The 15,675-nt window shown below is 46.7% G+C and overlaps 1 protein-coding gene across 2 annotated transcripts in view; it reads left to right on the forward strand.

Moving 5' to 3' along the window:
* MFAP2 (microfibril associated protein 2) overlaps positions 1 to 15,675 on the forward strand; it is a 261,396-nt gene that overhangs the window by 236,132 nt on the left and 9,589 nt on the right. For both annotated transcript variants that reach the window (XM_069240711.1, XM_069240712.1), the window contains exon 8: positions 3,783 to 3,856. In XM_069240711.1, coding sequence (XP_069096812.1) covers positions 3,783 to 3,856 — 74 coding nt within the window. The remainder of the gene's footprint in view (positions 1 to 3,782; positions 3,857 to 15,675) is intronic.

Here is a 15,675-nt window from a genome sequence, read left to right on the forward strand (position 1 = left end):
CTCGCCCACCCCTGGAGGACATCCATGGATGGGGGAACCCATCCCAGGTAAGTACAGGTAAGTTGAGGTAAGTATTTTTTATTTATTTTTTAAAGTGGCACAGGGGGCCCTAATTTGGGCCCCCCTACATGCCACTGTGCCCAATGCCATGCCCAGGGGACAGAAGTCCCCTGGGCATGGCCATTGGGCAAAGGGGCATAACTCCTGTCTTTGCTAAGACAGGAGTCATTTCAATGGGGGTTGTGTGTCAAAAAATGGCACAAGTCCAGTTTGAGGCATGATTTTTGCCTCAAACCTGACTTGCACCATTTTTTGACGCACAACCCCCATTTTCCGCTACGCCGGCGCTGCCTGGTTTGAGCCATTTTTTTTAATCAGACCAGTCCGCAGCACCGGCTAACGTCATTCCTTAAATAAGGCACACGCATGGCGCGTAGGAATGGGGTTAGCCGGCGGTAACATTTTTGGCGCAAACCAGCGGCGGCGCTGGTTTGCGTCAAAAAGTATAAATATGGGCCTACCTTTTTTTCAAGATAACGCAAATATTTGGTGGGGTATGTCTCGGATGCTTGTCTCCCTACAGAATGAGGTTTGTCTACAGATGACATAGAGCCTGAACGTCCCTATATTTAGGGCACCCATTGTGCCCCAAAATCTGACTTACATGATTGGTTCGACAGACTTCCCTTTGCCTTCCCTTATTCAAAGCAGGGTTATTTTGATTTTGAGAAATTCCACTAACCCCATGTCTCTCTGTTGCTGCCTGTCTCCTAAAAATGGTAGCCTTCTTCTGTGGGTAATCCTCATTCGCACCTTGGTCTGGGCAGAGACGACAAGCACTGCACCAGAATAGGTTAACGATTCGAGCTTCTGAAAAAGTTGGCTTAGGCTATCTTCCACAGTCAACAAAGCTATGTACTGGCTCCCTTTAGGTATTGTTTGGTCAATCATGAAATCATGTGACCAGCCCAGAGTAAAGGCCATTGCAGAAACTGACTGTTTGCTCAGTCTTGCAGCTAGAGCACTTGAAACAGATGGAAGATAAATTAACAGCAGGTTTGGTGCATTATATCTTTTTTGTCCCACACCTCTGTCCAGTTGATCGAAGCATCAAATAACTGTTATAAACCCCAGAGTAAAAGACGTAGTATGTCACAAAGTCCTCCCAAGTCAACTTGAGTGCAGCTTCAAATTGAACATTTGCCATATCTTATAGAAAGGGCAGCACCTATTGTGTAATACTATTGTAAATTATCTCAGCCACAGAAGATGCTAGCACTCTCTGGTTTCCATGTTCTTAATGTTTCTGTGTGCCTCATTTTTTACTACGATATTTTTAATTCAAAATAAAAGATCTATTTCTCTTTGAGAGGAAGCCATGTCTGAACATTAAAGCCCATTTTTAGAAAGGTAAAGAAAAGTGACACTACTAGAGTGCAACACCCTTTTTGGCATTTACTAAGCCACACAAAGTCACTGTACATGGTGTTGTAAATACAAAGTAACGTAAGGCAGCGCATAGCTCTGCCATGCGTTACTTTGCCTCAGGAGGCGTTCTATGGATGGAGCAAGCGGTGTTCCATGCATACACCCATTAAATATAATGCAATCCCAGATTTACTAAGATGAGTAAACCTGAGATTGCACCAAAAAATTGTGCTTCCTTGAAGCAGGCATAACGAGGAGAAATATCTTTATTATTTCTCCTCATTACTACCTCTTTCTATGTATACTACATTCTGCAGCAGCCATAGAAAGAGGACATTGCTTCTAAGGATTTTTTCTGTTGAGGAAAGTAAACATTCAAGCGCAAAAACAATACTGCATACACACTTGCAACCTGGTGCAAGGGTACCTGCGTTGGCACTAGGCAGCAAACAGTGTACCAACTGTAGGAGACAGCAAAAATGCACCATACCATAGTACTTATCTGCATTACTGCTGCCTCCATTTCACACAGCACACAAACTTTGCTTGCTGCCCTGTGTTGCATGAAGTATTAGAAAATATGTCCCTGAGTTTTTAGGGGCATTTACTGTGCTTTGCTTTATCTGAATTACTGCCCCTACCACCTACCAACGTAAACCTTGACTGCTCGGTTTTGATGCTACAGGACATTCAAGTACCTAAAGGGAGTAATTTGGTTCTTATCATGCTGGAGTTCAGTAGAATGTGTAGGCTTGTTATATCCGTGGTGAAAGACAATATTGTGCAGGATATTGGCCAGTAATCCCTCACTCATCGTGCTTTTACTACTAGTTCAGTGTGATGTTAGTCAACATGATAGTTTTGCAAAGAGTAGAGGAATATTAATATTAAAACTGGTGATTCCTATAGTCTATTAGATATTATTTCCTTCTATTGGTGCTAAAATAAGTAGTATGACTAGCTTAACGCACGTATGATTTGTATTGTCTTAGTCTAAAATAACTTTTGACCTTGCAACATATTAGGATTGAACTCCGAATATGTCCTTCTGGGGAGTGCGAGGGAAAGAGGTTGTGAAGAGGCATTATTTTCAGAAAGTGCACATACCCAATATGTTTTGTGGGTCAAGAGTTGTATGTTTTGTAATGGCATGATACAACATTTATCGCATGTGCTGTTTTTTTGTCCAAGTCTAGAAATCACATATTTGGTACCAATATAGAAGACATTTTCCTCTGCGACATACGAGGCATTATTTGCAATGTTTAATCCACCTTCTGTTAATATACGTTGCTGACTAAAAAGCATTTATATGTGATTTTTTAAATTTTAGGTAGATTTTTTGGACCAGTTTGAAATTGATAAGGGACTGCACTTTGTACTTTAAAGAAAAAGCATCGTTGATTACCAAGGGTATTTTTGTTTGTGCAATTACTTTAATTATGTTATCGGAAGAATTAATTGTAAATTTAAATTTCTAATGATTTCCTTTTTGTCAAATAATAATTTGAGGCAGGATTGAGTTAAGGATGTTTACCTGTACGTTTTTAAATGGTTTGTCTAATTTGTAATTTTAGGATGATGTATTGTGTCTACAATATCAGTGGTTGTGGATTCACGTAGTGGGTAAATAAATACATAGATAACAAACATAATTGTGTGGGACACAGGTGTTCCTAGTGATCCTATACCGGATCCTCGTCCAAAGGCAAAGCACACTCCCAATTAGTTATGGTGCAGTACATCAGTGACTTGTTACATCTGTGCGAGGGGTTGTTTGGCGGCCGGCTGGCTGTGACAGGTGGTTGGTGGCAGCGCAGTGAGCTCAGACAGTACAATCTAAATCTTGTTTTTAAGTGCCTGAAACTATGACATCAGACATTCCTAAAACAGAGATTTGCTTGACTGTATCAGTTTAGGCATTCTGAAATGGACACAATCCTTCTGCCCTGTAGAATGACTTCAGACATTCCCCAAACACACAAGTCTGAACTGCCATAGAAGCACAGCTTCAGCGGGGGTTAGCAGCAAGTCCTAGCCTGCGGCCAGACAGGCCTGCATTGACATTGATGTATGACTTCAGACATTCCTCAAAGATACAACTCCAATCAACCTTAACTATAAAAACATGATGTTAGAAATTCTCCCGAGCTCACACAGCCACAGAAATATGACTTTGGACGGTTTTGAAAGACTGGCATGCTCTGCCATAGATGCCGTAGATGCCTGACTCCAGAGGTTCCCCAAAGAAACACTCCTGCAAGAAGGAGATCACAGGGCTTGCACCTGCAAAGTGAAAGTCTAGTTTAGGGCTAAATTGGCTACAGTTAACATATATATTTTCTTCCTTTCAGCTTACGCCGGGTATACGTGATCAACAGAGAAGTCTGTGTCCGCACCGTGTGCGCCCACGAGGAGCTCCTAAGAGGTAAAAAGGCGTAGTCCACTCCGAGGATCCTGCTATTAGTATGTTGGGGAGATAGGATTTATTTGTATCTGTATGGGCAAAGGCATCATGAAGACTGCTATCTCTATGTTGATGCGGCCGCTACAGCTTCTCCACCTCCCCCTCACATGGTTCTTTTCTCTCACTTATACCAGGTTTTCCAGTCTCAGGAACTTTGTGTTGTGTTGACTGTATAAACAAAGGCAACTGTCACCTGTTAATGCATTAATGCTATGGCATGTTTAACCATTTCTTACATGTAGTGCTATCAGTACCATCACAAAAAATACATTAGGAAACGTATATCTTTTTTAAACTTTCACAACCAGCATTATCTATAATTAGTGCAGATGTAGTCTGAAATAAATAAATATATCAGTGACACCCACAGTCAACAAGGAAGTCATGATTCCAAAACTGCTGCAGTTCGCCACTTATGGTTAGTAACACATAACAATTACCACTACATGAGCCAGCCGCTGTTTATTTCTTTTTAGCTCTTTTTTTGTTTCTGCACAGTCAGCAGGTTGCTTCCTTGAGCATGGCAGATAGCACACGTTATGGTGTGCTTTCTGTGCGTTGCTAACTGTAGGAAAGTACCATCTTTCTAGCACAGTTACCCCACTTTTTGCCTGATGTCAGTATGTTTATGGTGTAGTTCAGTGGGACCCTGCCAACCAGGACCCGAGTGGCTGTACTCTTTCCTCTAAATTAGGGAGCTTGGTAACTTTCTTGCCCCACAATTGGCATACTGGTGCACCCATGTAGGTCCCTAGTATATGGTACATAGTTCCCCAGGGCATTGGTACACCAGGGGTCTCCCATGGGCTGCAGCATGTATCGTGCCACCCATACAAGCTCCTGCAAACTGTGTCTGCAGCCCTGCCATTGCAGTCTGCGTGAAATGGTGCATGCTCCCTTTGACCCTCAATCTAAGGCTCGCCTTACATCGTGGTCACTGCACTTAAGCACTGTAGGTCACCCCTCTGGTAGGCTTTTCAGCCCAAGGGTAGAGTGCATGTGTAAGGGTGAAGGTACTCCTGCATGGGCAGAGTACACCTACAAACTCCAGATTCCATTCTGGGGTTTTGTAAGTGTGGGGAAGCCCTTTTAAGACATGTAGTGGACACTGGCCAATACGAGTAGTCCAGCTATATAATGGTTTCTCTGAACCTAGGCATGTTTGGTATCAAACATGTCAGAATCATGCAACAACACCAGTTCCAGTGTGAGTTGCAAGATACCATGTACTATGGGTGAGGTCCTTAGAGGGTCCCCTAGGATCTGTCTGTGCAGCCATTCAGAGTCTGCCTGGCAGCCCACGCAGCAGCGAACCCTCAGACACAGCTCTGCCCTTCTGCTGCTCATCCAACACGAGCAAGGAGGAAGGTAGAACAAAGGGTTCCTGTAGGAGGTAGGTGTGACCTCCTCTCCTTTAGAACTGGGTGACTCTAGGCTGAGGTCGGACGGCCTCCTTGCGTCATCAGACTGCTTTGAAGGTCATATTTGGTTCCCTTCTTGCATATACCAGTTTGCACCAGTGCAGGGACCCTTCGTCCCTGCTCTGGCGTGAAACCATGTAGGAAGTTGGCTCTGTATGCACTATTTCAAAGTAAGGAATAGTATGCACAGAGTCCAAGGGTTCCCCTTAGAGGTAAGATAGTGGCAAAAAGAGATAATACTAATGCTCTATTTTGTGGTAGTGTGGTCGAGCAGTAGGCTTATCAAAGGAGTAGTGTTAAGCATTTGTTGTACATACACACAGGCAATAAATGAGGAACACACACTCAGAAACAATTCCAGGCCAATAGGTTTTTGTTATAGAAAAATATATTTTCTTAGTTTATTTTAAGAACCACAGGTTCAAATTCTACATGTAATATCTCATTTGAAAGGTATTGCAGGTAAGTACTTTAGGAACTTTGAATAATTACAGTAGCGTATATACTTTTTACATAAAACACATTTAGCTGTTTTAAAAGTGGACACTGTGCAATTTTCACAGTTCCTGGGGGAGGTAAAGTATTGTTAGGTTTTGCAGGTAAGTAAACCACCTACGGGGTTAAGATTGGGGTCCAAGGTAGCCCACCGTTGGGGGTTCAGAGCAACCCCAAAGTCACCACACCAGCAGCTCAGGGCCGGTCAGGTGCAGAGTTCAAAGTGGTGCCCAAAACGCATAGGCTTCAATGGAGAGAGGGGGGTTCCCCGGTTCCAGTCTGCCAGCAGGTAAGTACCCGCGTCTTCGGAGGGCAGACCAGGGGGGTTTTGTAGGGCACCGGCGGGACACAAGTCCACACAAAAAGTACACCCTCAGCAGCGCGGGGGCGGCCGGGTGCAGTGTGCAAACAAGCATCGGGTTTCCAATGGGAGTCAATGGGAGACCAAGGGGTCTCTTCAGCGATGCAGGCAGGCAAGGGGGGGGCTCCTCGGGGTAGCCACCACCTGGGCAAGGGAGAGGGCCTCCTGGGGGTCACTCCTGCACTGAAGTTCCGATCCTTCAGGTGCTGGGGGCTGCGGGTGCAGGGTCTTTTCCAGCCGTCGGGATTTTAGAGTCAGGCAGTCGCGGTCAGGGGGAGCCTGGGGATTCCCTCTGCAGGCGCCGCTGTGGGGGCTCAGGGGGGACAACTTTGGTTACTCACAGTCTCGGAGTCGCCGGAGGGTCCTCCCTGAGGTGTTGGTTCTCCACCAGTCGAGTCGGGGTCGCCAGGTGCAGTGTTGCAAGTCTCACGCTTCTTGCAGGGATTGCAGGGGTCTTTAAATCTGCTCCTCTGAAACAAAGTTGCAGTCTTTTTGGAACAGGGCCGCTGTCCTCGGGAGTTTCTTGTTCCTCTTGAAGCAGGGCAGTCCTCTGAGGATTCAGAGGTCGCTGGTCCTGGAGAAAGCGTCGCTGGAGCAGGTTTCTTTAGAAGGCAGGAGACAGGCCGGTAGGACTGGGGCCAAAGCAGTTGGTGTCTTCTTTCTTCTTCTGCAGGGGTTTTCAGCTCAGCAGTCTTCTTCTTCGGTAAGTTGCAGGAATCTGATTTCCTAGGTTCTGGGGAGCCCTTAAATACAAAATTTAAGGGCGTGTTTAGGTCTGGGGGGTTAGTAGCCAATGGCTACTAGCCCTGAGGGTGGGTACACCCTCTTTGTGCCTCCTCCCAAGGGGAGGGGGTCACATTCCTATCCCTATTGGGGGAATCCTCCATCTGCAAGATGGAGGATTTCTAAAAGTCAGAGTCACCTCAGCTCAGGACACCTTAGGGGCTGTCTTGACTGGCCAGTGACTCCTCCTTGTTTTTCTCATTATTTCTCCTGGACTTGCCGCCAAAAGTGGGGGCTGGGTCCAGGGGGCGGGCATCTCCACTAGCTGGAGTGCCCTGGGGCATTGTAACACGAAGCTTGAGCCTTTGAAGCTCACTGCTAGGTGTTACAGTTCCTGCAGGGGGGAGGTGTGAAGCACCTCCACCCAGAGCAGGCTTTGTTTCTGTCCTCAGAGAGCACAAAGGCTCTCACCGCATGGGGTCAGAAACTCATCTCTCAGCAGCAGGCTGGCACAGACCAGTCAGTCCTGCACTGAACAATTGGGTAAAATACAGGGGGTATCTCTAAGATGCCCTCTGTGTGCATTTTTTAATAAATCCAACACTGGCATCAGTGTGGGTTTATTATTCTGAGAAGTTTGATACTAAACTTCCCAGTATTCAGTGTAGCCATTATGGAGTTGTGGAGTTCGTTTTTGACAGACTCCAGACCATATATTCTTATGGCTATCCTGCACTTACAATGTCTAATGTTTTGCTTAGACACTGTAGGGGCATAGTGCTCATGCACCTATGCCCTCACCTGTGGTATAGTGCACCCTGCCTTAGGGCTGTAAGGCCTGCTAGAGGGGTGACTTACCTATGCCACAGGCAGTGTGAGGTTGGCATGGCACCCTGAGGGGAGTGCCATGTCGACTTAGTTATTTTCTCCCCACCAGCACACACAAGCTGGCAAGCAGTGTGTCTGTGCTGAGTGAGTGGTCCCTAGGGTGGCATAAGACATGCTGCAGCCCTTAGAGACCTTCCCTGGCATCAGGGCCCTTGGTACCAGGGGTACCAGTTACAAGGGACTTACATGGGTGCCAGGGTTTGTGCCAATTGTGGAGACAATGGTACATTTTAGATGAAAGAACACTGGTGCTGGGGCCTGGTTAGCAGGGTCCCAGCAAACTTCTCAGTTTAGTCAGCATCAGTATCAGGCAAAAAGTGGGGGGTAACTGCAACAGGGAGCCATTTCTTTACAACAGGGGAGTGTTCCCTCCCCCCATGTCCAGCTCCTCCCCTGGGGAGGTGCATAGAGCTCTACCGGGTGGCCGGTTGATTCTGTCATCTTGGAACCAAGATGTGGAGAGGCCCCTGGGAGCATCTGACTGGTTAGGACAGGTAGATGACGTCCCTGACCCCTTCTGATAGGTGGGTCACTACAGAGAGTGACCAACCCCCTTATTGGGTTACTTAAGGGCTCCCCTATGGGTGGGTCCTCAGATTTATTGAAAAAGACTCTTCAAGGAACTCTCTGCAAGACTTCTTCTGCTCCTGGCCTCTGGAACCACTGCTGGCCTGCTTTGGAACCAAAACAAGCCTGCTTCTGGAGGGAAGGCTTCCACTGCAACACTGTTTCTCCAGATCATGCAAGAATTCTGCAACATCCAATGCTGTGCATCGTCCAGGATCACAAGGACTCTGTTTGCACCTAGAAGCACGAAGGAATCTCCCTTGGAGTACAGGAGTCACTCCCCGGCATCTGCAGGCACCTCAAGGCAATGATGACTGGCTGGTGGATCCTGCAGTCCCACAGACAACGTGAAGCCTTTCTTCTGATCCATTTGAGAGACTGTGGGCCCCTTCTGAAGCACCTGGAACAGCACCTCTGCACTCGGAGACTGTTGCGCTTGCGAAGGCCTGTTGGCTTTTCCTCCAAGAGATCTTCGAGGACCAAGAAGCCTAACCCTCCAGCACTCAGCAGCTCGAAGATCAACCTCCGTTCTGCAGCTCCTGCAACATGGGACTTCTGTTCTGTTGTGCTGCTAAGACCTCCTTGTGACATCCTGTGTCCATCACCCTCGGGTCACTCATGTGGGCTCCAATAACTTCTGCTGACCTCCCTGTGTGCTGAGTGCCAGCCCTGATGCCCCTTCAAGGATAGTGTCTCCTCGGCCTCGCTGGTCCCAAAAACTTGCAAATACCTCTTCAGCTCCTGCTTGCCTGTGCTTGTTGGTGGCCTTGTTGGTCACTGACCCACCTGCAATCCGGCGAGCGATGTGGGACAGCTCGTAGGTGACTCCTAGGATCTTCTGCAGCTCCTGGACCCCACAGATGAGACTTCTTCTTAAATCAACCTGTAGGAATTTCACCTCTAGGAGGGTGGGCATTGCCACCTGCACCACCTGGGCACCGTAGAAGGAGCTGGACCCTGTCCCTTTCATTTCAGGTCTTTCATGTGCACAATCCGCCCTTGGGACCACATGCCTGGTCCAGGACTCAGGACAGCAGCTGGATAAGCAGGACATCCATTGACTTCAGTGAGGGTTTCCGGCATCTTTTTATCCCTATGCATACTGTTGTCTTCTGGGTATCCTTGGGTGGGAACACTTTCCAACCTTCCTCCGGTCCTTGGGTTTCCTTGGGGTCCACTGGGAAGGGTCTTGAACCTCACAAATTCCAACTGCAACTTCCCTGTGGTAGTCTAAGGGATGACTGGGTAGGTAACCACTCTCCACCTGGTCGCTTTGGACCCTTGCTGTATTTACCTCTGGTATTTTTGTTCCTCCCAAGCCACAAGCTAACTACATCACTTATCTTAGTTGGGTTCACTATTTCGCCTTCCACTTACTTAGTATATGTTTGACCCTCCATATGGCCTGCAGGAATCTGGCCTGGTGTGTGGTGAGCAGCTATGGTGCTATTACCTTATACCAGGTCTAGGTATCCCCTATTAGTGAGGTGTAGACTGTTTAGGAAGCCAGGGTTCTCTAGTGGTAGCTGTGAATGAGCAGCCAAGACTTATCTAGGAGACAGGCAAAGCTTATGCAATACCTCTACAGTCACACAGCACTTGCACACATGAAATAACAACTCAGTGTTACAAAAATAAAGGTACTTAATATGGTAACACAAATACCAAAATACTCTATAGGCAATACTCCACTAGGAGGTGAGTAAACAAACTATTAAATAAACATTAGAAGTCAGTGATTAGCATAGAAAGCAATAGCAAACATTAAAACAGTAGAAAATAATGAAGGCCGTAGGGGGAGGCCAAACCATATACTAAGTAAGTGGAATGCGAAAGGCAGCCCCCCTCCCCTCAGGGAGTGGAGTCTGTAGAGGGGAGCTGGAGGAACTAGGAACCCTAAATGTTAAATACCAGGGTGCCTCCCTAGCAACCAGGAGAGAGGAGGTAAGTACCTGTTTTTTCCCCAAACCCACAGGTAAGCTTTGGAAAGGGACTGTGCAAGACCCAACGAAGGCTGGATGAAACCAAAGGTGGATCCTGACAGAAGAGGACCTGCAAAAGAAGGGGACCAAGTCCAGTTTGAGTTGGAGTGTCCGTTGGGGACAGGAGCCACTTACCACCCTTCTCGTGATGCAGGACTAGGTCGATGGTAAAGACAATGATTTAGCTGTGCAGCACTGGAACAGGAGAAGAGTTTCAGAAATGATGCAGATGGCGTCCCATGACGGAAGAAGAGTTGCAGTCAGTCACTGGTGTTGGAAAACCAACAACAAGCCTTGGCAAAGGCAAAAGTCATAGAAGAGAGTTGCAGAGCTGCTGGGGATCAGCAAGGTCCAGGGGGACTCAACCCACGAAGGGAGTCTCAGGTGACCCTCAGCAGTGAGGAGAGTTGGAAGACATGGATGCAGCCCCCAGAGGCAACTCACAGGCAGCAGGCGCAGGAGTTGCCGTGAGGTCCACTCAGCACACTTGGAGAGTAGTCCCACGTCGCACCTGCAGCAGGTAGGAGACTGTGCTTTGCAAGAAAGAATGCTGGAGGCCGGGGCTACACGGAGTCTGAAGATCCCTTGGATGAGGTACAAACAAGCCTTGATAGCTGCAAGAGTCGTGGTGCACAGGGGAACTGTCCTGTAAGGAGAAGCAAGAGCTTACTGTCTCCGAAGTTGGACAGCTGGTATAGAGGACTGAGGGGACCACTCCAGACCACCACCTGTGTTGCAGGGTCCAACCAGTTTTGCAGGAGAGAAGATCCATGCAACCAGATGTCATTGCAGTTGGTGCCTGCGGATGCAGGGGAGTGACTCCTTCAATCCAAGGGAGCTTCCTTCTTGCTTCTTGTGCAGGCTGAAGGCTCGTCACCCTCAGAGGGTGCACAGCCAGGGAAATGTTGCAGTTGCTGGAAGGAGCCGGAGAAAACAATGTTGCAGAGAGTGGTCAGCGCTGGAGTTGCAGAATTTCGGTTCCTGGATGGTCCAGTTGCAGTCCCGGTGTCCAGAAGATGAAGTAAATTATACAGAGGAGTCCTGCTGGAATCTTGCATGTCAAATTTGAAGACTCAACCTGGAGGGAGACCCTAAGTAGCCCATAAAGGGGGATTGGTCATCTATCAGGGTGACCACTTATCAGGAGGGAGAGGTGACGTCACCTGCCTGACCTGGCCACTAAGATGCTCCCAGGGGCCTCTGCCAACCTTGGATTCAAGATGGTAGAATCATGTGGCCACCTAGAGGAGCTCTGGGCACCACCCCTGGGGTGGTGATGGACAGGGGAGAGGTTACTTTCCTTTCCATTTCTCCAGTTTTGTGCCAGAGCAGGGACTGGGGGTCCCTGAACTGGTGCAAACCGGTTTATGCAAGGAGGGCATCAAATGTACCCTTCAAAGCATACCGGTGGCTTAGGGAGGCTATCCCCCCCCCAAGCCATGTAACACTTATTTCCAAAGGCGGAGGGTGTTGCCTCCCTCTCTCAAAGGAAATCCTTTGTTCTGCCTTCCTCTGCTTGAGTAGGCTAAGCAGCAGGATGGCAGACATCTGTCTGTGGGGTGGCACCAGCGCGGGCTGCCTCAAAAACCCCAGAAGATGGGTAGGAGCAATGCTGGGGGTCCTCTAAGGAGCCCCCAGAGGGCATGGAATCATACAAACAATACTGGCAACAGTATTAGGGTATGATTCCAACATGTTTGATACCAAACATGTCCAGGTTCGGAGTTACCATTATATAGCTGGACCTGTGTCCGGTAAAATGGATTCCCCACACTTATGAAGTTCAAGAAAATGGAACTGGAGTTCGTAGTGGCACCTCTGCGCATGCAGGGGTGCCCTCAAACACAGGTACCTGCATTCTTGGCTAGAAGGGCCTGCCACAGGTGTGACTTACAGTGAACTGGTGCAGGGACCTGTAGTGAAAGGGTGCATGCACCTTTTCACCCAGGCTGCAATGGCAGGCCTGCCAACACATTTTGCATGGGCTCCAATGGGTGGCATAATACATTGTGCAGCCCAAGGGGAACCCCTGGTGCCCCAATGCCCGGGGTACCTAGGTACCATATACTAGGGAGTTACATGGGGGCACCAGTATGCTAATTGTGGGATGTGTAAAGTCCTAAGCAACCACATTTAAGGGGAGCAAGAGAGCACAGTCACTGGGGTTCTGGTTGGAGGATCCCAGTGAACACAGTCAAAACATACTGACAGCAGGCAAAAAGAGGGTACCTCCCTACAGGGCGCTGTACATTTTATGCTATTTCTGCTTGTTCTTTGGTGTATATATTGTGTGTAGATATCTCCAAAGAGAGATATACCAATGCTAGTCTAGTAGTTAGTGCTGTAATAAAGAATCCTATTTTTTTTGCTACACTTGTGTGGTTCTTTCTTATGTGGGAGTTGCTAACTGACTACTGTGGTATTGCAAATGCTTTAGATTCCTCCTGGATAAGCTTCAGCTGCTCACCTTAGTTACCTCTAAAGAGCTCTTGTTATCTGGACAGCTAAACACTATCACTAAGGATTGTCTGCACTCATTATAGGGTGCCACACCATAGGTGTATACCATAAACTGAGCCATTCGCCTACACATACTATATTTTATTGGTTTTGGGTGTTTGAGTGGAAACCATGACTCACTTTTAACAGTGTTTTTTAGTAAATTTCATGGGTGTTTTTATCATGTACTTAGCTACCAACCACTGTTGCGCATGCCTTCTGGCCATGCACAGGAGAGATTGATGGCAGACAGGGGACAACCTACCAGTCATCTCCCAGTGCGCACAGCTTTTGGCCATGCACAGCGGGGGTTAGCAGCAAGCCCTAGCTTGCAGCCAATCTGCTATGGCCAGCCAACATCTGCTACTTACGGCCTTCCATTGTGCACAGCTGGAGTTGGCCACAGTTCCTGATCTGTGAGCAGATCCTGCACATATCCCATGGAGGGCTGCCAACACCTGGTATGTAAATCCATACATAGATGTGATTGGTCTAACACTCTGCATACAAGCAACACCTACCATGTACTCTAAACCACCTACTCTCCACTGCGCAAAGCCTTTGGTGTGAGAGTTATGGTTTTCATGGCTGTTGTGCAAGTTATGAATTGCGGAGCTAACCATAACATTCAAATCACAGTGGTTTTGCAGCGTGAATCTTTTCTGGATTCACGTGCTGTGCATTATTCCACCATCTAGTGGGTCTAGTGGGTGGGACCACAATTTTACAAAGTATTTAGTGCTTTCTCTTTTTCTACTCTTTTCTTTTGCTTGTCGACGACCTTCACCATTTGGTGCCTAGATCCTTCTCTTGTTACATCATATCCTGTGCGGGCGCCATCTTCAGCTTTTTTTATTCCGCCATTGGGACTGAAAGCATCAACAAAGGCTCTCCGACACACGAAATAAAGAAGCTGAACAAGTCAATTGTTATAGAAAAAAATAAGGACAACTGCCAATAAGAGGTAGGATAACCTCCAGTAAGAGCAAGAATAACTCCTGATAAGAAGAACCAAGGAAAGAACCTCGACCGGGTATGTCAAAATCACCATGAGAATGCGCGGACATGGGGCTCCCTGTTCCGATTGATATGGAGAAAACACCCATTTCAATTTTGCCCGAAATGTCATCATAAGTTGGCACAGAAGGACAGATATCAAGAATGCAATTTGTGTTTATTTACTGCTCAAACACAACACTGTTGATTGTGAGGCCTGCACAAACTTCAAGCCAAAGACTCTGAGAGCGAGGGAAAAACAGAGACGGGCGCACTATGCTATGCAGGGACAAAAGTCATTATCATCCCTTAACAAATTCAGAATTTACTTGTAGGAAGTAAATGTTGCATTAGGAGCTGAGGGATCAGACGTCGAATTATCCATCGTTGACGTAGGAAAAGAACAACCACGAAAGGTATCCCTGGTAAAACTGAGTGTGGGGGAAGTACTCGAAAAAATCTGAGCTCATAGCAAAGGCAGCTGAAAGGTACGGTGTACAACTAGAGAAAGAAAAGGCCCAATCATGCTTCCTGTTGGAAACAGTAATACCTTCACAAACCAAAAATCAGTTTCTGCCAATGCTATTAAGCATTTTAGATCAAGGAAAGGAGGCATTTAAGGAACCTGCAAATTGCAAAGCTATGACTCCTACAGCTGAGAAGTAGCATATACACTCTTCAAAGGACCCTCTATATATTAAAGGAGCAGTGCAAACTGCTTCCATCATTACAGCAACTGCAGAAAGAGAGCCAATATTCCTACAATGTCTAAACAACCCACAAAGAAAGCAAGAAAATAGATCTGATGGGAAGAAAATTTGAAAGGGGTGTGGGAAATCAATGGAGGATTGCAAACTCCAATGCCCTGTTGAACCGCTATGCATATCAGCAGTGGGATGAAATGGCAGAGCTCACGAGACGTCATCCAGAACAATACTGAAAGAGAGCAGTGGTGTTTGCTGAAGAGGGTAAAAACACTACTAATGTGGCAGACACAGTCAGCCCCCAGATGATGACCGGGACAACCCTACAGAGACATGCATGGTTAAGGGTGTCAGGATTTAAGTCTGAAGTACAGGCTAATATCATCATGCCACATTTGATGGAGAACATCTTCTCAGTGCTGCTGTAGACAACACCCTTCAGCAGATAAAGAAGGACAATGATATGGCAAAAAGCATGAGAGCACTCCAGTTCAGAGGAAACGTAAGAAGAGGTTCAACCCTTCTAAGGAAACTATCAGGAAAGGGGAGATTTTCAGTTACACCCTTGCATTAGGTTTTACAAGGAGAAAGTCAGGCTCACACAACACCTACAACTTAGCAATTTCATTCACAATGGCAATAGTCCTTTTCAGGGATGTGCAAGAGGAAGAGCACAGCCGCAAAGAGGAGGAACTACTTCCTCTAATAAGTAACTCTACAATACAACAATCACAACAAAACTTCTCACGATCAACCCTGTGGGAGGAAGAATCAAAAACTTCCTTCAGGAATGAAGGAAGATAACTTCAGACAATTAAATCATACATATCATAAAATATAGATATTGCACAGAATTAATAAAATCACCACACAAAAAAGTTTCTCTCGCAAGAGGAAACACGTCTATCAAAGGAAGTAAACATGTTACTAGAGAAAAATGCAATAGAAAGGGTGCCCAAAAACAGGAAAATAATGGAAATTACTCAACATGCTTTCTAATTCCAAAACCAGATGGATCCTTCCACCTGATTCTAGATTTAATGTTCATAAACAAGTTCATAAAAACATAAAAGTTCAAGATGAACCCTTTACAAGAAGTTATTCCTCAGATACAAAAAGGAGATTTATGACAACTATAGACCTG

Source organism: Pleurodeles waltl, chromosome 6 (genome assembly GCF_031143425.1).
Source record: "Pleurodeles waltl isolate 20211129_DDA chromosome 6, aPleWal1.hap1.20221129, whole genome shotgun sequence".
In the NCBI taxonomy this organism is placed as follows: Eukaryota; Metazoa; Chordata; class Amphibia; order Caudata; family Salamandridae; genus Pleurodeles; species Pleurodeles waltl.